This window comes from Lissotriton vulgaris, chromosome 12, assembly GCF_964263255.1.
Source record: "Lissotriton vulgaris chromosome 12, aLisVul1.2, whole genome shotgun sequence".
NCBI classification, from domain to species: Eukaryota; Metazoa; Chordata; class Amphibia; order Caudata; family Salamandridae; genus Lissotriton; species Lissotriton vulgaris.
Window position 1 is genome coordinate 156,683,028 of NC_141700.1, and position 23,268 is coordinate 156,706,295.

A 23,268-nucleotide genomic window follows, 5' to 3' on the forward strand; every position below is an offset into this window, starting at 1 on the left:
AGATCCAGCTACAGGACTCTTTACCTCTCTGGAAGATCTCATGTTATAATTTCTTCAGAAAAACCTGAATATGGGGCTGGGGAACTGGAAGGGTGGAAAGACCCGCTGTTCCCACAAAACTACCGCCCAATATCGCTCATTAATGTCGACTGCAAAATATATGCCAAAATAATGGCTGCAAGGCTAAACATGTTCCTGCCCCACCTCATCCACAAATCACAGGTAGGATACCTAACAAATAGGCTCTCTCAGGATAGCACGAGACTCCTATGTCATCTCATACACCGCAAAGCCAATTGCCAAGAAAAAGCAGTCATGATCACGCTAGACGCGGAAAAAGCCTTCGACAGGGTCTCATGGCCTTTCCTGCAACTGTGCATGAACAAATTTGGACTAGGAGCCAGATACCGAAGTATGGTGATGTCGCTATACAATAACCCCAAAGCCCGGGTAATAGTCAACGGGGGCGCATCAGAAATTTTCACCCTAGAGAGAGGTGCAAGGCAAGACTGTCCGCTCTCCCCAGGCCTATTCCTACAAGCTCTGGAACCACTCCTTGTCATGATCAGAGATAACCCGCAGATAACAGGCCTTCAAGTCAGGGATAACACAGTTAAATTAGCAGCCTATGGGGATGACATTCTGATCTCAACCAACAACCCCGAAACCTCAATAGCAGCGCTAATGCAAACAATTGAGGAATACGCCACAGTTTCAGTGTACAAATTAAACAGGGAAAAGTCTGAGTGCAAGCCCATGAACTGTCACACAACAAGTACAGTCCTGGGCACATCAGGACTAACGTGGCAAAAAAAAACCTCAAATACCTCGGCCTCCTCTTTGGCAGAGACCTACGGTCAACCCTTGACCATAACGAGGAGGCCATCCTCAAAACAATCAAAACGAAACTAGAGCCCTGGAGCCCAAAATTCATTAGCTGGTGGGGAAGAGTAGAGTCCATCAAGATGATGATCACCCCCATGCTCAACTACATGCTAAGCATGCTGCCACTAACACTAACAGAGGAATTCCACAAGAAACTCGATAAAACGATCAACACATTCTTGTGGAGCGGGAAGAAAGCCAGAATAAGCCTGCAAAAACTAAGATTAAGGAAAGAACTGGGGGGACTGAACATGACGAACTTCAGGGCCTTCTAAACAGCATGTCTGGCAAAACAAGGTATACACTGGATCAACCCAACTCCAGACTACACACCAGTCTGGCTCGATTTAGAAAGAGACATCCTGGGGGGGCCAACCCGGTAGCAATACTCACAGCCAATAAGCATCCAGAGGCTAACAACGCCGTGCTCAAAAACACTAGGATAGCACTCCCAAAAGTAGACAAAGAAATGGAACAGAGCATCAAAAGGTCAAAATGGGAGTCAATCTGGTATAACTCAAAAATAGCGTACAGAGGTAGGACACTGGCAAACAAAGAGTAGTATGAGAGAGGTATCACAACACCTGCTCAGCTAGAGAAGGATAATGCTCCGCTCACATTTGAAATGCTGAAAACCACCCACAGCCTTCCAAACTTTGAATTCTACGAATTTCTTAAAATCAAGGCAGCCTTAGTCAAAGCAAACCTCTCCAGGGAGACCCCCTCCATCATCAAATACACGCAAAACCTAAATAAAATAGGCCACCAAACAGCTCATCTATACAGACTCATATGCCCTCGCACTTCAACAATAAACACCAAAACCATGTCCTTCTGGGAAACAAGACACAACAGGACCTACAGCGAGGAGGAGAAATCCAAGCTCTGGGTCTCGGCGTCCAAGAATAAAGTATCCCCTCAACTAGCGCAAACAAAGTTCTGGCTACTGCACAGAATGTTCTAGACGCCAGCCCGAATAGCTGCAGTAGGCGCCACAGAATCCGACAAATGCTGGAACTGCCATAAAGAGAAAGGGGATCTGACACACATCATATACGAATGCCCCAAGGTCAAGGTCTTTTGGAGCAAAGTGTATAACTTCATTAACACAATAGTGGGAGGGAACATACAACGAGGCCTAGAAGGAATAGCCACAGCTTTTCTAGCCCCTGACCTAAAATCCAAGGAGGACAGGGAACTAGTGGACCTTCTGCTCACAGCAGCTGTCAAGACAATACTAGCGAACTGGAAGAACACTAGCAAAGCAACATTTAAGAGGTGGTTCAACTGGGTAACCTTCCTCAGAGGCGCAGACAACATCACCGCAAAACACTCAGCGAATCATACAGCCAAAGGGGAAATGTGGGCCGCCCCAGACTCACACCTTGTAACACACAAACCCCCGTAGACCAACATCACTCCACTGGTATACACCCCTCCCCTCATTTCTTTTCATAGTTGTAATATTTTTTCAATAAAATAACTTTGGAAAAAAAAAAAAGAAAAAAGAAGCCACAGTCGAAAGGGGTAACTCGGGAAGCACATAGGCATGCTCATTGTGTTGCTTCGCAAGCCCCAGGGCAGGAAAGTCGAGCACAAGATTCATAGATCTGGTTGTACCGGTCAAAGGATATCAGCCCATAGCCCATACATGCCAATAGACCCGGTTCAAGTGGGAGACGCCCGATTTTGTAAGGGGGAAAAACCCTTCATTTTGGGTGTCTGCCGCCTGAAATTGCCCTTTCTTTAACGGAAGTCAATGTGAGAACTATATACTCCTGGTTATTTTTTTTTTTTAATCTCCCACTTTCCTCTTCTAAAATGTTGGCAGGTATGATAGCTTGGAAGTCCTCCCCAGACCCTCCTCTGACGCAGCAAAAATGTTTGTTATAAAAAGGGGCATAAGCTGAGAGTATGACATTGCGTAGAGAGGAAACTCGAGTGTCAAGAGAAAACTCACCCTGGGTTCAAATCCTTTTGAACTTTCAGACATAACCAAATATCCCGATTGCGCAATCTGAGACCGGCAAAGTCAAACATGGTTAAGAAGCCCTAGACTGGTACAAATAAAAATTGAAAGAACACACTTGGTGTCAACACCACTACACCCAAATTAATGGAAGACATCTATGAATTCACGTGAAAACAAACCTGGGATTTTTCATCTGGACAATGAGGATAGTGCCACCCCAAGGAACTAGTGACAGGAATTAACACTCGTTGGACTACTGCCACCCTTTCCAGGGCAATACTCCATTCAAAAAAACATTATCAGAACCAAAAACTCCAGAAACAAACCATCTATGACACACACCAGATCAAACATGTGCATATCTGATTAAAAGACCCAACAGTTCAGGGTTGGACAGGGACAGAAAATATGCCTGGGTGCCAAAATGAAAGTGACCCCCATTAGTGAATCAGCTACCTAAAAAAGTGGGCCGCGTTTGCAAATTAGGGTAGTTTTCAACATGTAGAGACGCATTGCACAGGTTTTTTGCAAGGTATGGCAGATTGCATACATTTGTGCTTGCTCTCCGCAATGCTTGTGGTAATTTCAGTGAAATCAACAAAAAACAGGCCCACCAGCCCATAAAACAGGCCCATACATGGACCTATCATACCAGCCCCTGATTCTACTGTACTGCATTTCCCAGTACTGTCTCCACGACCATCCCCTTCGCAGCAAGTCGCGGAGCTGACTGTGTGGAGCTGCTGCTTGGGTAAGTAAGAGCAGACTGTGCACCCAATGGCCCTGGCACACCCCATGCACCTCTAGACTGTGTATAGCCTGTCACTCCAGCTCCGGCAGTTTTCCTCCCTCCTCCAAATCAGGAGGGATCTGAAAACAGTTCTGTTCTGTCAATTTCTGCCACGCCCCCATAGACTAAGGACCCCCTCAGTAGACACCTCCTTTATGACTGCGGCCGGCCCAACCCATGGAACCATGAACTCGAATCACAGAATCACTTAAATGTACATCACACTGTAACCATGGAAACGCTGAGCCTCCTTCTAAACCCTCTCAAATGTATCATGCTAAATAATACAATTCAGGCCTCGTTCCTCACCACTGAATTTAGCTTCTCAGACATGGAAACCATAGTTCACGAGTATTCTGCCTAGAACCTGGCTTGCATTTTTATGTTATTCATGTTATCCATTCCACAAAATGTAGGCATAACATTATTAGCCCTACATCAATGTCTCATAAAAGGCCCTGAAATAGATAAAAATACTGAGAATGAATGTGATTCTGGTTTTAACTCATTCTTGAAACGAGGCAAATCGTACCTGGAACATGGTCTACAGGAAATACATTCTTAGAGTGACGCCACCACACACAAAGGTGGGAGTTATCCAGTGTGTCCAGATTCCACCCGTTAGAAGTGGACCATGGCATTCCACAGGGGTTTTGGAGGTAGAGTGACCACCTTCCTCCAGATCATGATCAACACTGCTTCCAGTCCTTGGCTTTTGTGTGATAACCTAATGCATTCTGGGTGTTGTAGTCCTGTTTTGCTTTCATTTAATTAATTAAATTAACAAATCTGAAATCAATGACTTGTATGTGAACAGATCAGGGCTAGAGACACTGTCTGTAAAAACCTGGCGTGAAGTGGTCTCTGGTTACCCTGTTTGGAAGTAACTGGTACAAAGTGGTGTAGGGTTGTAAGTACTTACCGTCGCATGACCAACCTCGGATAGAACGGCAGACCCTTCTGTATTTGCTCCATTGACTCTCCAAATCTGATTAAGCATAGTCAAAAATGATCATGCAGCTGAGGAAACTAGGCGCACGTAGCGCAAATGTGCTGTTTGAAAATGCAAGAATATTATACGTACTTGTGTGAAGTGTGTGGTAGTCCCCTATGCCACATAACTGGGTCAAAATTGAGCACCAATTAATTTGTGAGCCCTATACACAAGCAAGTTATGGATGCACACTTTGCATCCATAAAATACAGCCTGATCATAACAGTGTCTTTGGAATCGACAGATCAGTGCTGTTTAAGGCTTTTACGACTGGAGCAGAGTCGGCGACATGTCAGAGTGAGGAGAATATTAGGCTCTGCGTCACTTCCCCACCTCCTTCGGTCCGCCTCGTTCTCCTGAAATACACTTTTGTTTAGGTCTCTATTTCTTGATTGTTTGTGCAGCTTCACATTCAGCCTTGCATATTCTCGGTCTTGGTTTGACGTAAGAGGTGCTTGTCCTTTTTTAATGTCTTAGGATACAGGGCTGTGTCCGCCATGACAGGGACCCACAATCTCTTGGTCCATCTCAGGATTTGAGGGCATGGAGGTGGGTGCTGCGAGTCCTCTGAACCTTATCCACCACTTACACATCTGAGATGGTAAAAATGCCTCGAAGCAACAGCAAGGGCCACAGTGATGTAGCCATGGTGGGATATCTTCTAATGCCAGCAAGAAAAATGGATCTCCATGCCTTCAATAAAAAATTAAAAGACAATTAAAATGGGTGTGTAGTGAGCCCGTGATATCTCTGGGCCACTCCACCGGCTGCACTAATTATAGCTATGCTATTGGAGAGCCACAAATAAAGTGCTTGCTTTAAAAAGTGCACATCCCCACTGGTAACTGAAGTTTTTTGCTTTTGGTCCAAAGTTGTGCTGGTGCATCTTTCCCAAGTTCTACTTTGTATCTGACCAAAGTACCTTGATGGTGGCAACACTGCTACTTGCAGACTCATAGGTGGCCACCTTAAGGGCATCCTACACTCCGCAGCGCACCTTAGCAAGGGGCTGAAGAAATATGACCACATCACCCCACCCTGATAAAACTCTACTGGATTCCTTTGCCAGCCCACAGCTTTTTAAAAACCAGTATCAACATGGCTAACACACTTACTGTGAGTAGATGCAAAAAGATACTGACCACCATTTTTTATTTCTTCCTTCTTACTCTCAACTCAATCACTGATATCTGTAACACAACCTAACCCAAAACTGCTCATTTTGGTTTCAAAGAATCCAATCCTGTGGAAAGCGAAAACACTGACGTTGAGGGTCATCAGCTGGTCACTGGTTCAATGTTCAAAATCATGACCAGCAGTCTTCGACGCTGAATAAGCCTAGGAGACAATCCTTTAATATCTAAGAGGTGGAACAATCGCCCAGGCACCACCTGATCATCAACATAATTCCTCTTTGACTTACAGAATGCGCGCCTTCTAATGGCGATCATAGAATCTACTTGACAAAGTCGCAATTCGTGAGCTCCCCATGTCAGCCTCCCTGAACATAACACATTTTAGAATGCACACTGACCTCTTCTCGCTTATTACCACCATTGATGAACTGTTTACAAAGGATAAGCTCTGAGAAGTGGTTTATCTCCAGGGTAAACTTTACACAAAACCCCAAATGTATGGCTTTGCCTGAGGATGAATAGTTAGCTGCCCACTACTCAAGAGCTAGTGTTGACTTGTGTTTTGGGGGGTTTCAGGTTGATAGCTTTAGAGCTTTGTTGCTGTTGAGTGCAGGATGGTGGCAGTAGCCTGTCTAATTTCTTTTTTTCTCTGTTAGCTTTGGTAGGCATGAGAAGTGGGCTGTAGTCTCAGGAAGGAGCCCTTTTGCTGGTTATCCAGCTTGGGAATGGGTTGTGTGTTTGCAGGATGGGCCGTCTACTGTGTTCTGGTGTATTTGTTTGCATAGGCGTTGAGTGAGGAGTGCTCTGTGCTGCTGTGAGGCATCACTCTCCCAATTTTGTTGGTGGTGCTTGTGCTGTTCCCATGTGGGAGCAGAAAGATTTGACAAGCATGTTCTGTTGATTCTCTGAATTAAGGTTGTTTGAAGAGTGCATTTGAATATTGGGAGCATCACTTTGTCAAGTACTTGTCAGTATATTCTGTGTATCGAATTTTACTACATAGGTATCTAAACTTCTGTGCATGTGTTGTTCAATCTGCTGATGTACTGCACCTATTGCATCACATCTATCACATTAGGCCACATAACAATACTTTAGATTCAAGTGATGCTTACATTGCACTCGTGCTAACCTGTTAAGAACTGTTACCAGTTGGGCATTACCATTGGTTGGGATCTTGGGGCTCTAGACCCTATCACGCCGCACACACTATCACCGCGCACACACACGCACTATCTCCTTGGTGGAGAAGTGTGGCTCACGGGTTAGAGGAGGCAGACCCTGAAGCAGAGGACAGACCGGGACCAGGGTTCAATTCCCGACACAGCAGGGTCTTAAGCTCAAAATGTCCATGTCGATTGAGCTTCGGTGCCTACTCAAATCAGGGGCTCACACTTTGCAACTCTGGGCAATAGCTTGCTCAATCTCCACTACGGCCCCCCGCAGCGGGATGCCTGGCTTTCACCTTGGAGGTGCCCAGTAGGGGCTATCTCACAGGGAACAACCAGGACGGGTTCCCAAAGCAAGTGCCTTGAGACACTTTGGGGTGATTAGCGCGCTATATAAGAAGCCACACATAAGAAGCCACACACAATGCTTCTGTAAGGTTCGCACGAGATCTGGTCTTGGGCCGCTCAGAGCACAGTTGCACCATGGACTGCGGTGCATGGGAGCGGCATCCCAGGTGGCTCCCAGTTCAGCCACGGCGAAAGCTGCGTAACTGGTTGAGATGCGGGTATTCAGAGGTTGCTCATGGTGAAATGTCTGGCATGCGGGATGGTCCCTGGGGCATGCCTAGTTATTCTTCCTAGTAATTATTCTTCGATTTTTCATGATGTTTTACATCTATTGTCATATGCACTTTAAAATGTTTCTTTACATGCTTATGTTATTTCTAATGTATCGTTTATAATGACATTTCCTCTATTGCACTCCTTTGCTGTTTTATTCCCTAAGGAAAGAAGATGTGTCATAAACTAATTCTTGTCTCTTCCCTACTGCTCAGCTGGAATGTGTGATGACCTCATAGAATGTTTCGGGGAGGTAGTTACAAAATAACAATACAGGACTCTTTCGAGGCCCTGTAATTGGAATGAGTACACTTTAAATCCTTTAATGAGGATCCATTGGAGGGCAAGTCTGGTGCCAGCAGCCGTGGTATTTCCAGCTCCAATAGAGTATATTAAAGTTGCTGCAGTTAAAAAGCTCGTAGTTGGATCTTGGGATCGAGCTGGCGGTCCGCCGAGAGGCGAGCTACCGCCTGTCCCAGCCCCTGCCACTCGGCGCCCCCTTGATGCTCTTGACTGAGTGTCCTGGGGGTCCGAAGCGTTACAAAAATGTTCATTGAATGTTTGGGTGCCTGTGTGTGTGTGTGCAGCGTCAGTGGGTGAGCGCAGGCTGAGCAGCAGGGAGGCTACTCCTGGTGGGGCTACGCTTCTTCTACTCTTTGCCTTCTACTCATCTATCCTGGAACCAAGCTACAATAAAGACATCCTGTTTATACACTCGGCCTGTGTATCTCTGCTTACAACAAATAACCTCCAGTGTGCCGTTACCTGTATTTTACCATGGGTGTTCATCATGTCACAAATTACCTCTAGTGTGCCAGTATTTTGTCACAGGTGTGTGTCATGCTAAGACATGCCTAAAAAATGCCGACACTGCTGTTTTTCCACCTTCAGTAGGCCAGGTTTTTCACAGCAGTCACAAACCCCTGAGGCGCTGAGAGTGACTAACCAGTAGTTCACAAACTCAAGATTGTTACTATAAACCAGGCTATGAGTCACTGTGGAAAGGGAGAAGATGGGCAGCTGACCAGTTATTTAATAAAAGTAATTGATAAGAACTTGCCTCCGCCGGCAGGTGCCTCACCTGTTTCTCACTCAGCATGTTTTTATGCGGTGAAGGGCAGAACATCTTTTTCACTGGGATTCTTTTTTTTCTATACTTAAAACTTTTTTACTGACTAAACTCATTTGATTTGAGCCAGTGAATAATGATGTTAAGAAACCATTGAGGCCTGGAAGTCCCTAAGGGTAGACTGGTGAGGGAGTTGGGGAAAGGAGAGTCTCAGACTGAGGCCCCAACCGGTTCCAGACCCTAAGCGGGACTAACAAGAAAGACACCCTTAACCTGCCTGAGTGTCCTGGGAGGAGAGGCCAAGAGAGTCGCGATCTAGCCAAGAAAACAACAGAGGCCAGGCACATCATAGGGACATAAAATGAAAACCAAAAGCAATGTTTCATGAAAACAGGCAGCACCGCCTCTGGTTAAAAAAATATACATTTAACTCATCAGAATTGTGCTTCATGGTATAAGAGCACCTTGGATCCAATCTCCTATCATCTCATAATGTTCCTGCATTCAGGTCCAATCAACGGCCAAGCCATGACATGAGATGAAAAGCCAGGCAACCATGTTGGGAGCTGTTCCAAACACATTACTTCTTCCTGAGACGAGTACAGGCCTCAGCCTACAGCAAAAGGCACTCAAAAACGCATACTGGATAGGTGGGGATTGGATTTATGTGGTTTGCGTGGGTAGACCAAATGATGAATAGGTATTTTGCGTGTGAGGCTGGCGGGGTGGATGGACAGAAAGAGAGAAGGGTGAACAGGGAAATGGCTGGCTGAATGTTGAAACCTCTGAGGTGGTTCCTAGACCATGTGTTAAATGTCTCCTTTCCACCCACTGCGCAGGTGACTCCAGGCGGATTGTGAGCCGCTTTGAGCAGAGCGGCGTTTCTCACTATGACACCTTCCTCTTGAGCCTTGATGGAAACACCTTGTACGTGGGTGCTCGAGATGCTCTCCTGTCCCTCAACATACGGGACCCTGTCGAAGCGAGGCTGCAGAAGCTGGTAAGAAACCACAGGCCAGGATGTGGATAGAGGTTTCACATGTGTGCAGTTCAACGTGTGCACTGTGACCAAAACACCTTCCACTCTGCTACTTCCACACCTATGACAGATGCAGTGACTTTCCTGTGTTATATTTGGTGCCATGTACTTCTCTTCACTAATGCCCATTTAGGGTCATTTTGTTTCAGTTGCACACCAATCCTTGTCTTGGAAACCGGTGTGACGCCATTTGGCGACCCAGGCTGCGTTTCTTTGAACTGAATTCAACCTGTGTAGTGTTGCTTTAAGGTCTGTAGGGGGAGCCCTCTCCCATCACTGTGCCTGTAAGACCTCCTGGTACTTTGTGTTCTCCAGGGAGTCTCTCTCAGTTCTATGCATGTCAAACGTCTGTAAATGTGAGAGCTACATAGAGCTCCCTATTATCTCTGTCCTTGTAGCAGTTGGTATTTTTATTATATTTAAAAAATATTTTATGAAGTCTTTTCCAGGTTGTTTTCCTGTTAAAGCTCAAATTAAAGTCCCTATAACGTCCGGCATGGGGTCTGTTGATGTGTCATGTCAACAATGTAGCAGCCACGCGTGAGCTCCATTATATCTCATAAGGGCACATGTATCCATCGTAGGTAAATGGGCCATACATCAGTCCACAGTAATGGCTGCCTCTGCAGCATGATGGATTTGCATATTGTCACCCAGAAATATCTCCCAGCCGCAATCCTTTGAATCCATCCTGCCAAGCCCCAAGAAAGCCTCAAAAACAATCCTAACATTGCTTCTATTGCTTGTATGCCCTGCAATGGTCCCACCCATGGGGCAATTGTATTGTCCTCATTGACCTATCTTGGGCACATTACGTCTCAGTGACTTGTTTGTGGGCCCGGTCCCTAAGCTTTGCATTGTCTACTCTTATCCATATCCTCCACATCCATAGGTTTGGAAAGCTCCTCCGCCCACAGCAACGCTTGCAATGCAGAGTTAGATTTCCACTGCGTTGCTATTTGCCTTTTAGCGACTATTAGGGTGCGTTCAATGAATAAACAAGGCAACTTCTCCGTGTGACTTTTAGGGTATGCACCGGACATTGACAGAAACGTTTTACGCGACCAATTGGATGTGAGAAAGGTACCGTGTAATATACTGAATCAGTCGAAACCTCCATTTATGTCAATGGCCCATATCTCACGCAATACCAAAGAAATTGACAATTGATTCAGGAATCCATGGACCTTCCATCCATTAACGAAGCAGATATCTATTAAGTGTATGTTCTTCGTCCCAAGAACAGACACTTTTCCATCACCAAATACTCAAAAACTGCTCAAAGGATTTACACAAAGCTAAGAAAATACACTTCCCTGAGAAAAGCTCGACGTTCATTTCAAATGTGTGTGTGTGTGTGTTTTTGTGTTTGCATTCAACAAGTGTACGCAAGTGTTTTTACAAAAGTATTCTGGTGTTGGAGAATTTTCTCAATGCTTGCAAACATCATGAAATGTGATTGGCTGGATTCCCGCTGCATAAATCAAAATAGGGAACCATCAAATGGATATATACATATTCAAAACTGCCTACTTTTACTAGAGAGAGGTGCTCAACACCTAATAGTTTAACAGAATTGAGATGTCTTTCATTACACAAATTCTCCATTTTGATTGACTGACATTGTGTTGTTTGCACCTAGGGGTTGCGTGCTAGTGGCAGCTGTTGTGATTTCATGTCAATTTCTTGTTAAACGAGTACTCTAAATGTGTGTCACCAAAACAAGAGGACAACACAGGACTGTGTATCTGTGAAACTCTAACCTTACCCCATTTCCTTTTCTCTTAATACAATGCACTACTGTCTCCGACTTGTCTCACTTTACACTCCTCGTCACCTCCAGTGAATGCCTCCCTCTAATGCAATATATGCTCTTGTCTTTCAGATCTCCTGGAAATCTCCCAGCAATCAGATCACCAACTGCATCTTAAAGGCGAAAAGCAATCTGGTAAGACACGAAAAGTCTGAGATAGCTGGCCTCCATGATACACATTTCAACAACCACTGACGTTTACAAACAGGGGCCCTAGACACAAAAATATCTCACCCATAAAGATAAGTGTTTTCGTGAAAATACCTCATTTACGGCTGCTGGGAAGCCACCAGGGCCAGCCTTAGGCATGTGCAAGCTGTGCACCTACACAGGGCCACCAAACCCCAGGGGCCACCACACCAGGCCTGAGGCACTTATAAATGGTGCGCGGGCCCCGGCCGGGGCCCCTGAGGCTCTTAAGAAATGGTGAGGGCCCAGGTCGGGGCCCTGAGGCTCTTAAGAAATGGTACGGGGCCCCGGCCGGGACCCCTGAGGCTCTTAAGAAATGGTGCGGGGGCGCCACCGGGGCCCCTGAGGCACTTAGGAAATGGTGCGGGGGCCCCGGCCGGGGCCTCTACCTACGCTCCCTGCCCAGGGCCACAGTGAGCCTAGAGCCGCCCCTGAAGCCACTGCTGTGAGTACCAGGTAAGTCCCACTCCAGGGGTGAGAAATAGTAAATCACATTTTAGGGGTAAGAAGCCTTGGAAGTTTGGGAAAGTTCCCAAACATGTACATGTGGGGTTTTCAGACTTTGATTCACCTCCATACGCCCTTTGGAAATGGCAGGAATGGAACGAAGAACAGAGTACTCCCCCTTTGACTGAGGGAGTAGAGGAAGAGCTTTCCCACGAGTTTAAATGTTTGTACTGCTGAGGAAAACAATTGCATTTACACGGGGAACTTCATTCCCCTTGGTCGGAGTTCTTTGCATGTAGTGGAGTTTTTCAGGTGTTCTTCTGGGAATGTTTGTTCCACAAATTGTAAAAGTACGTTTAGACATAGTTTTAATTTTCAGGTGATATATCACGGTTTATTTTTTATGAATAGTGAGCTATTGTTTTTAAATCCCTAAAGCAAATAGGCAATTCTAACCTGGTAGAATGTTAATGGGAACTGTTGTTCAAATCACTGAACCTTTGTACCACTTCATCGACTGGTGCATTTTCGTAAATTTTGCGCAGAACAAAAACAACGGACCTGTCCCATTTGCGCCATCTTTGCTGCTTATGCAATTGGCAGGGTCAGGGGAATTATGTGACTGCAAAGGTTTCTGAAAAAAGATGTATTCACTGCCATTTTCAAGTCTTTCACCATGTTCCTAATAATACTGCATATTTGGTTGGCTTTTTCTTCTCACATCATTTATGAAACCCTTATGCATAATTTGGTTCTCCACAGCTGCATGATTACCGTACCACTATTTTTGTTGTGTCTACCTAATAAGAAGCGGAGAAAATGTGTTTTCTGTACTATTCAAATGTGAAAGAAAGTTATGTGTTTCAGGAAAAATTACATTGTTCAGTTTTTTCAAAAATATACAGGGTTTTTAATCAAAGGGATTTGTTTTAATGCATCTATTACTCTTTTTACATGATTTATAGAGAATAAGTGTGTACATTGGTTTCATCATCTGTCTCCTCTATTTTCGCAATGGTACAAAAAATATTTTTGACCCTAAAAACTGGAGCATAATCTGTTTCGCCCAACTACATGATGCAAATAAACTTGCCATGTTTATGCACCAGTTCAAAGTTTCCTTAGTACGGCTATTGACGCCCGAGGAAGCGGCTGCTGCGACAGAAACACTGCTAGGGCTTGGCATCGAGGGTGGTGCAGTGTGAAGGACAACTCTCCCACAGGACTACCTCAGAACTAGTTAACATTTCTCAAAAGTGTGTTCGCTCACCCAGGTGTGAGTGTGATATGGTTTCCCCGGAAGTGAAAGATAACCTGGAAGTTATTACTTTGGATGTGCATTCTTATTCGGATAAAAGTGTGGTAAGTGTTTCCAGTAGTGAACAGACCGTCGTCCCCCAGAATTTCTAACAGTTCTAATCAATTTTGCTTTAAGACCTCTGCGAGGGATGGGGAAGATTTAGGCATGCAGCACTTGTGACACCTACTGGCCAATTCTGGTATAGCATGCAAGGCATTTTATCTGTCTTGAGGTGATCTTATATAAAATAGCTTTTGGTATGGTATCAAAGTGTAAGTAGTGCACGTCTTCTTTTAAAAGCTTTTTTTAGAGCTGTGGCTGGTTTTGTGCTGAACCCGCAAGTTTTAGGTTTAGGGTCCAGGCAGCAGTAATCGACTTGTGGCGCTAAAAATAACCCGACGAGGGTCAGCAGCTAAAGCTAAGTTCATATACCCTCAGACGAGCAATGGTGTATGTTTAAAAAAGAGAGTTGAAATTGCTGTTTGCTGTCGTGACAAGTCACGAAAGAATCAGATATGCATTTTAGTTGTTCTTTTATTGCATTACATACAACCGTGAAATTGTAAGAATTTGCAAAGTTTGCGGACACTTTTAAATATGAAACTTTAGAACTTTCATGAACTTCACAAAGATTTCCAGTCTTTCTATATAAAAACAGAGAGCAGGAGAAACGTCTGCTCAACGTAAGCATGTGGTTGAAGAGCTAATCAAAAATTGACCGGGAAAAAGGTTTCACGAGACAATTCTGCCACAAAGAAATGCCTAAAAATAATTTGCTTTCAACACCAAATCAAATGACTTCTAATCTGTTCGTTTTCTTTCCTCTGTAAAATGATCTGCTGCTGTACGGGGCTGATTCCAGGCTATTTAAATAATCTCACTAAAATAAAGAAAGCAGATGCATTACTAAATAAAATCAGCAGATTATTGTTTTTACGCATTACAATCAAAGCTCCTTTTCAAATAAGAAAGTGGCACATGGAGCTGGGATTATTCAGCATCACAAAGAACCGCTATTAATAATGCATTGTTTTTAATGCACTTCTGCTGTTTGTAGGCACTATAAACAACAGATGTCACTATTACCCAGCTGATGGTAATCAATTTACAAATCTGGGGGAGGACAGAATGCTGAGTCCGCCGTACCAAGATTCAAACGTATGACCTCCTGATCACGCTCATTCAAGCAGCGAATGTTCCACTCACTGAGCTATCCTGTCAGCTAGGATACGTTCTAGAGAGTGGAAACAAGTCTGGTGTCGAGGAGCATACGTTGTTAAATAAAGCTGTGTGGTCAGTTATAAGGCTCAAATGCATCAGAACACAGCAGTGAAGTCAGTGAATGTCTGTGGAAAGTATTGTATAGTGGAATTAAGTAAGCCATTCTCCATAGTGAGCGATGACACATATAGCACTATTAGACACAAAAGGGAAGTGACTTATGATGACATCCAGTTTGAGGCTTTCCTACCAGAGGAAGGAGAAGCGGGGCCTTTTGTGTCTGGTGCTCCAGATGACAGAGGGTCTCAAATTTAGACAGTTGTTCATTTTTTAAATGTGGGTTTCTAGTATATGTGCTGTACTACGCAACTTATATTTTTGTTTTATTTTTGCTGTTTTCATGAGCCTGTAACTGATACGTTTTGTAAGTTTTGAAAAATAGAAAAAGTATTTTTTTTCATTCTCATTTTGTGATTTTACTTCTTGAATTAATTTCACAGTTTGGTGTATTTTTTTTTATTGTTTAAGTATTGTGATGTTAAAGAACTATTCGTCTTTATATATGTGCATCAGTTTCTGTAGGTAGGAGCCTCAAAAGCTAGAGATACCCAGGCCTCTAGTCCTCTAAGAGGACCAACTCATTCTAACCCATGCCTTTTATCCTGCAGACAGAGTGCTTCAACTTCAACCGAGTCCTGGCGCCGGTGAACCAGACGCACATGTACACCTGCGGAACAGGTGCCTTCAGCCCCAGCTGCGCCTACATTGTAAGTCTGTGCAGTCCAGCCTTCCTCAAGGGCCTGTAAGATATTGTTGTTGTAAAAAAATATTGTGGCCAAACTATCGACCACCTAGATATGGTGGAGATTAGTATAGATGTTGTATTCTTAAACCCTATATCCACCTACTTTGGAGCTATACATATCGTTAAAGAAAGTATGTGTGGGGAGAGGTATAGTAAACTTACACTCAGCTATATATACTTACCTTCACAATATTTTGGTTGTCGATATTTTGGCTATGATATTTTTAAGAATGATTTATTGTTCGCGACATTCCGGTAGGATACCCTTGTTATGATTGGGAAGCTTGTGGAATGAGTGTGGCTCTGTGATAATCTTGACCAGGGTGTGTGGGTGGCTTTTTACCCTGTGAGTCTAATGCTTTCGGATGGAAGGTTTAAGAGAAACTCCCATAGTAGAAACAATTTGACTCTGGCATTAAGTACAAGCTACGACACAACATGGTCACTGTATGCCAGCTCAGCAGGAGGCATCATATTTCCATCTATTATCTTTTCATTTTTTATTTTTTTTGCAGGATGTTGAGAGTTTTACTCTGGTTCCCAACAGCATTGTTGATGCAAAGGGGCAGTCACCGTTTGACCCTGTGCACAAACACACAGCCGTAATGGTTGGTAAGTCAGAGCCAAATCGGTCAAGTTGTCAGTTTTTGATGTAATTCTGCCATCTGGTGGTAACAGATGGGACTTCTCGTTCGGAAAATCAGTATGACTGTGTTATTTTATATATTAAAATTAAAGCTTCTCTGTTCTCCCTTTTACACAGATGTTTACACATTAAGGCAGGCAGAAAAGCTTTTGGTTCTTGAATGTTTTTTTTTTTCAATGTGGATAAAAATGGAAATTAGGTTAATGTTTTAATGTTTCTAAATGCTGTCATCCATGACGGCGAGGCCAATAGCTGTTCGAGCTGACAGGTATAATTTTGTTTAAAAAGAGGTAAAGTTCCTAATGAGTCTTAAACATATGTAGAAGTGCACCATTTTAATACTAAAAATGGTATGTTTTCATACGAGTTTTATAATTTATTTCTATGGTTATTCATATCATTGAAACCAGTCAGACATTCAACTGAGACTGCATGTATGAGTTCAATAAATGTGGAAATATACTAGTTTCTGCTTCATTTTTTCACAACTCCCCAATTTAACATGAATAAACAGACATAAATATTAAAACTGCAGGTTCTCATTAAAATTATGTTCCTTTTTATTATCACGTTGAAATTGTTTACTTTTAGGCAGCTGCTATATTTATCTCATTTGCATTATACGTCTCAAATGTATTATATATATATATATGTATATATATGTATGCATGTATATATACACACACACACACTACTTATCCTGCTGCACAGAAACACCAGCCAGAACTGGACCCCATGCCGCTTCAACTCAAAAGACCACAAACAACCAGGAACTCCTCCAATGCATCTTGCTCAATGCCTGCTCCCGCTGCAAACACGCCACGGAAATCTGGAACACAATCACCACCCTCTCTCCTGGTATTTCCTACATCACCGAAACGTGGCTCAACCCCTCCTCGAACCCTGACATCGCCTCAGCCACTCCCTATGGCTACAAAATGGTACACGGAGACCGCACTAACAAACAAGGCTGGGGCATCGCCATCATCTTCAAGGAAACTATCCGATGCACCATCACCAACGACAATCCTACACCTCTCCTGGAACACCTCCACTTTTCACTACAGACCAATGCTACAACCACAATAAAAGGCACCCTCGCCTACAGACCCCCGGGACCTCAACCAGCTTTCTGCAATGCCATCTCCAACTTCATTGCCACATCTAGATCGACTCCCACCACTGCGTCCCAAACAACACTCTTAACTTTCACATCGGCGATGCCAACTCCATCGCCCTCCCGGAGAACCTAAACAGCATTAGCCTCACCCAGCCTGTCACTGGACCCATGTACAAAGCCGGACTCACACTTGGCAAAAAAAAAAAAAAAAAATTCTCCAGTGACAATCAAATTCAGCCACGTCACAGAACTCACCTGGACTGACCACATCATTGTTCACTTCACCATCTCCAACGCCCAGCATACTCCCACCAAGCTCCACAGCTCCTCCCACTGCAGCTGGGGCAAGGTAACTGGGACTCAGTGGACAGCAGCCTTCAGCACCACCCAACCCGAAGCTTCAGCAGAACTTGATCAGGCCATCCAAAATCTTTTCACCTGGGTCACCAAATGCGCATGACAGACATTCCCCACTGAGACCAGCTAAAGCCAACATAACCCCAAAAAAGCCAGCTGGTACACCCCAGAGCTCAGAACCACCAAGCTTAATTGCTACTGACATAAGATGTGATGGCGCATCACCAGGGCTTCAAGTGGGATGGAAAAACTGAGGGGGTCTTGCAAAGGCTTGTGGCCAATGTAATTAAGGGAGTGGCTTAGAAACACCAAAGCGGAAATTCTGTGCTCAGTATAGCGTGCCCTCCGACCGGTATTTTTCTGCTTCTGTAATCACATCCAGATATATAATACAAGTAATAAGCCAGAACTATTGTCTTTGTCAATGGTTGTTAGTGTCATAAGATAAATAAGTACCAACTATGGCTTCGTTGTAGAGCATATTGAAAATGCACCAGTTCTGTAATGATGAGACTGTGAAAGAAATATACCATGTCTCTTTAAAGTTACAGCAAAGGCAGTGAACGGTGGTACAGCTGCAGAGTTAAGATTTATTATTTTCATCCTGAGAGTGAGGGCAAAAATGGAGAGCCCGATAGTGACCCATCTCAGCACCTGCTTTTTAGAAGTGCCGGTGATGAGCACCGGCAGGACCCGGCCCGCTTAAAGCGTTATGCATCACTAAGAACCCCTCTGACAGAGCTACTCACAAAGCAGCCCTCAGCAACTATCACTTGCGCATCAAGGAAGCTAAGAGGACAGCCATCACTACTCTCATTGATACAGCAGCCAACCACAAGAAGGAACTCTTCAAAATAGTCAACAAGTTCTCCAACCCGACAACCACAGAAACCACCATCCACCCTTCCCAAGAACTCTGCAACACCCACTGGGACTACTTCCACAGCAAGATTGCCACCATCTACGACAACTTCGAACCCCAACCCACTACTCTCAGCCTCGACAACCTCGACCAACCAACGAACACCTTCTGAACGATCACCACATTCTCTCCACTCACCACTCAGACCACCAGAGCCATCATGTCATCCATCCACTGTGGGGCTCCAACCGACCCCTGTCTCCACCATCTCTTCAATCTCAGAACCAACCCAATCAGCACAGTACTCACCAGCATCCTCAACACCTCCATCTCCACAGCAACTTTCACGGACAGATGGAGACATGCAGCGGTCAGACCCTCCTAAAGAAATCCTCGGCCGACTCTATCGATCTAAAAAATTAAAGATCAATCTCCCTGCTCTTCTCCTACCCGGCCAAAGTACTCGAGAAAGCCATCAACCAACTACCCACTGAACACCTGGAGCAAAACCACCTACTCAACCCCTCACAATCAGCATTCTGTGCCAACCACAGCACTGAGACAGCACTGATTGCTGCCACAGACAACATTAGAACTCTCCTTGACCACAGATAAATGATGGCCCTGATCCTGCTCAATCTTTCTGCTGCTTTTAACACTGTCTCCCACCACACTCTCATCAAAAGACTCCACAACTTCACCATACAGCAAACCTCCTTCAGGTGAATCACCTTTTTTCTTACAGGATGCACACTGAGCATCCTATTGCCTTCCTTCACCTCTGCACCCATGGACATAATTTGAGGTGTACCCCAAGGATCATCCCTTATCCCCACCTTGATCAACGTCTACATGACCCCCCCCCCTAGCTGACTTTGTCAGATCCCACAGACTCAACATAATCTCCTACGCTGACGACACTCAACTAATCCTCTCACTCACCGAGGATCCCTCTAACGCTAAAACCAACTTCTGCAATGCCATGACCAACATAGCCAAATGGATGAGAGGCCACTGCTTCGGGCTAACCTCTATCATTCTCGATAGCTAACCAGGAGCGACCTGTGCAGGTAAGAGCGGTTGTGCGGGGTTGGGGGGGGGGAGGGGCTCCACAGACGACGATGAGGGAAAATTAAATATTTATTTAATTTCCCTCATCGTCATCTGTTGAGTCCCCACCTCACTGCTCCTACCTGCAAGGGCTGTTCCTGCAGCCAACTGACTATGAAACGACAAGTCAACGCATTCGCCTCTTCCTGTTTCCACACCCTTCACATGCTCCTCAGAATCTTCAGATGGATCCCAATCAACACCAGAAAGACCATCATGCAGGTCCTCCTCACCAGCCGCCTCAACTACGGCAATGCTCTCCATGCCAGAATTTCCTCCCATCTCCTCAGAAGACTGCAGATCTTATAGAACACAGTAGCTAGACTCATCCTGGATATCCCCAAACAGACCCACATCACCCCCTACCTCAGACACCTCCACTGGTTCCACATCCAGAAGAGATGCCAGTTCAAGATCCTCATGCATGCCTAAAAAACTTCTACACGATCAATGACCATCCTACATCAACCATCGACTCAACTTCCATCTACCCGCAAGACACCTGTGCTCCATCTCTCTTGCCCTCGCGCACACCACCCGCACCCATCACAGCCACTGCGGAGGCTGCTCCTTCTCCTACATCGCCGCCAAGACCTGGAACGATCTGCCCCTCCACCTCTGAACAGCACCCTCCCTGGCGGACATCAGAAAAAAAATCAAGACCTGGCTGTTCGACAGAGACATAGCACCCTCAGCGCCCAGCTGCCCCAAGGAGTGACAGTGCTGTGCTGTACAAATGCTGATTGGTTAGAGATTATTCAGGGCTTGTGAAACCCCCAGCCCTGCGGCCCTCGAATGCCTCAGTGTCTCCCAAACTGTGTTGTTGGAAAGCGTCACAGCTTGGGTAGCCACGGTGTTGCAGGCTTAAGTACTGCAGTTTCTGTGGCTTTACGTCAATCAACCAGTCTCCCCACCCTTTCCCAACTCGTTACAAAGTTGGGAAAGGGAGGAGTTAAAAAGTAGAGACTAAAACCTCAAATCAGTGACAACATAGGTTTGAGGTTTTCGTTTCTAGCACTGCAAGCAGGAAGAAGCAGCAGGAGTCCGAACGGGACCTGCACAGGCAGCAAGGTAAGTAAAAAATGGTTTTACATGCGGTGCATATAGGTGTGGGAGTACGTGTCTGTGAGAGTGTGAGCGTAAATGTCAACAAGACTATGTATGTGTGAGTGAAAGTGAGAGTGTCAGTGAAGGAGTGAGTTAAAGTGATTGACAATAAGTGATAGGAATAGTGAGCACAAGAGAGAATTAATAAGAGTAAGGGAGAATAACAGTGAATATACCAGAGTGTTACTATGTGTGAGACAGAGTGAGCCAAGTCTGAGTGAGTTTAATTGAGTCAGAGAATGAGTTAGACTGATTGAGTCAGACTCAGTGAGACTGAGTGCGAATGATTGAGTCTGAGTGAGTCAGAGTGAGACTGAGTCAGATCGAGTGTTAATGAGTGAGCCTGATTGATTATGAGTGATTCAGAGATATGTTGAGTGAATTCGAATAAGTATGACTTAGTGGATCAGTAAGTTTGAGTGAGACTGACTGTGAATGAGCAAGACTGAGTCAGAGTGAGATTGAGTGAGTTAGAATGAGTGAGACTGAGTGAGTTAGAATGAGTGAGACTGATTGTGAATGAGTGAGACTGAGTCAGAGTGAGATTGAGTGAGTTAGAATGAGTGAGACTGAGTGAGTTAGAATGAGTGAGACTGATTGTGAATGAGTGAGACTGAGTCAGAGTGAGATTGAGTGAGTTAGAATGAGTGAGACTGAGTGAGTTAGAATGAGTGAGACTGATTGTGAATGAGCAAGACTGAGTCAGAGTGAGATTGAGTGAGTTAGAATGAGTGAGACTGAGTGAGTTAGAATGAGTGAGACTGATTGTGAATGAGTGAGACTGAGTCAGAGTGAGATTGAGTGAGTTAGAATGAGTGAGACTGAGTGAGTTAGAATGAGTGAGACTGATTGTGAATGAGTGAGACTGAGTCAGAGTGAGATTGAGTGAGTTAGAATGAGTGAGATTGAGTGAGTTAGAATGAGTGAGACTGATTGTGAATGAGTGAGACTGAGTGTGAATGAGTGAGACTGACTGATTATGAGTGAGTCACATTGAGTTTTTGGAAAACTTGGGGAAACTAGAGTGGGAATGAGTGAGTCAGATCGAGATTAAGTGAGTCAGGAGTGAGAATGAGTGGGACTGAGGGAGAGTAACTGAGAATGAGTGTGAACGAATGGTTCGTAGTGATAATGAGCGAGGCTGCATGAGTTGGAGTAAGTAAAAGTGAGTGCAAGTGCAAATGAGAGTAAGTGAATGAGGCCGAGTGAGAATGAGTTAAAGAGTAAGACTACGTGCAAGCAATTGAGCAAAACCCCCCAAACCCGCAGTAAGTGGGTCAGGCTCTCTCACTGGAAGTCAAGCTAAGGATTACGCCTCACCACTTTAAATGATCACCAGCCACCACTGCAACACATGCAGTCTGCCTAAGATTTGCACCCAGAGTGTAATCCAATTTTGGGCTCACACACAAAATAGGCTCTGAGACTCATCTTGATGGGGGGCCTAAAAGCCAGGTAATTTTGATAATTGGCATACGTAAAAAAGAGTTGATGATCATTTGAAAGCCTTGGTGGAGTTCATCAATTTATAATCTTACATTACAGATTCCCTGAATTCCTCCATAAACAACCTAGTTGAGACCTACCTAACAAGCCAGTGCACAAATGATGGACGAGCGCCATTCATCTTACTTCATTTGATTCCTCCCGAATTACCAGTACATCCATAGAGCCTAAGTTGTATTAGCCGAACAAAAGAAAGCTCTGAAAGGAGAGCTTAATTTGTGCCGTAGTTGAGGCTTGTGGGTACCACCACTTATTTCTGGGGACAAAGACATGTTTTTCATCATCAGAATTTGAAGCAAAGCGAGAGGGAGAGAGAGAAACAGAGAACAGCAGAGCGAAGGAGGAAGAGAAGATTACAAAACAATGAAAAAGTGAGAAAAAAAGCCTGCAAAATGAGATTAAGTGTAGAGAGGTGGAAGAAAGAGACATGAAGTGGAGTTCAGTCTAGGAAGCATTGGTATTCATCAGGCCAGAGATGTATAAATCTCTGCATTTAGCAGCCTGGCAGCAGGCTCCTACGAAAAATGTTGGGCTCCTGCACTTATTTATGTAGTTTGCAAAGCAAGCATTAGCAGTGCTTCTTTTTATGAAAACGATAATAAGGTTACAGAATGAATGTAAAATGTGCACTGTCAACATTTACATTTTCATAGGCAGATTGCAATTTGTTTAGAAAACATATTTAAGCCGTTTATTGCAAGTCACTCTCAACACGGACTGCCCAGAACTTCTTGAAGCATACAGACCCTTCACTGAATGACTGAATTTTCGATCAATAGTAGTTCATAAGGAGGAGCTGAAAAGCCAGTTCATCCTTCAATGTTAAAGAAGCTGTTGTTACACCGTTGAGTGACTTACCTTTCACTCTGTCTTGAGGCATGATTTCAGGCGGCTATATATTTACTGTAGGGTAGTGATGTCATTTTCTTATAACATATAGGTAATGATGTAGTTTCTACAGACTTTCATGTATCATATCGCTATTATTACATTTATGTTGTGCAAACTTTCTCAAAGTTACCAGACCTCTTTTTAAATCCAATTTTAATCAATACAGCTTTTGTATGTGATTTGTAAAGAGCAGAGACAGCTAAAGTTCCGGAAAAGACA

At 44.4% G+C, this 23,268-nt stretch overlaps 1 protein-coding gene across 3 annotated transcripts in view; it reads left to right on the forward strand.

Annotated features, from left to right (window-relative positions):
• Positions 1-23,268, forward strand: part of SEMA4A (semaphorin 4A) — a 257,107-nt gene that overhangs the window by 199,853 nt on the left and 33,986 nt on the right. For all 3 annotated transcript variants that reach the window (XM_086947658.1, XM_086947657.1, XM_086947656.1), the window contains exons 3-6: positions 9,476-9,636; positions 11,561-11,623; positions 15,314-15,412; positions 15,966-16,062. In XM_086947658.1, the coding sequence (XP_086803784.1) occupies positions 9,476-9,636; positions 11,561-11,623; positions 15,314-15,412; positions 15,966-16,062 (420 nt within the window). The remainder of the gene's footprint in view (positions 1-9,475; positions 9,637-11,560; positions 11,624-15,313; positions 15,413-15,965; positions 16,063-23,268) is intronic.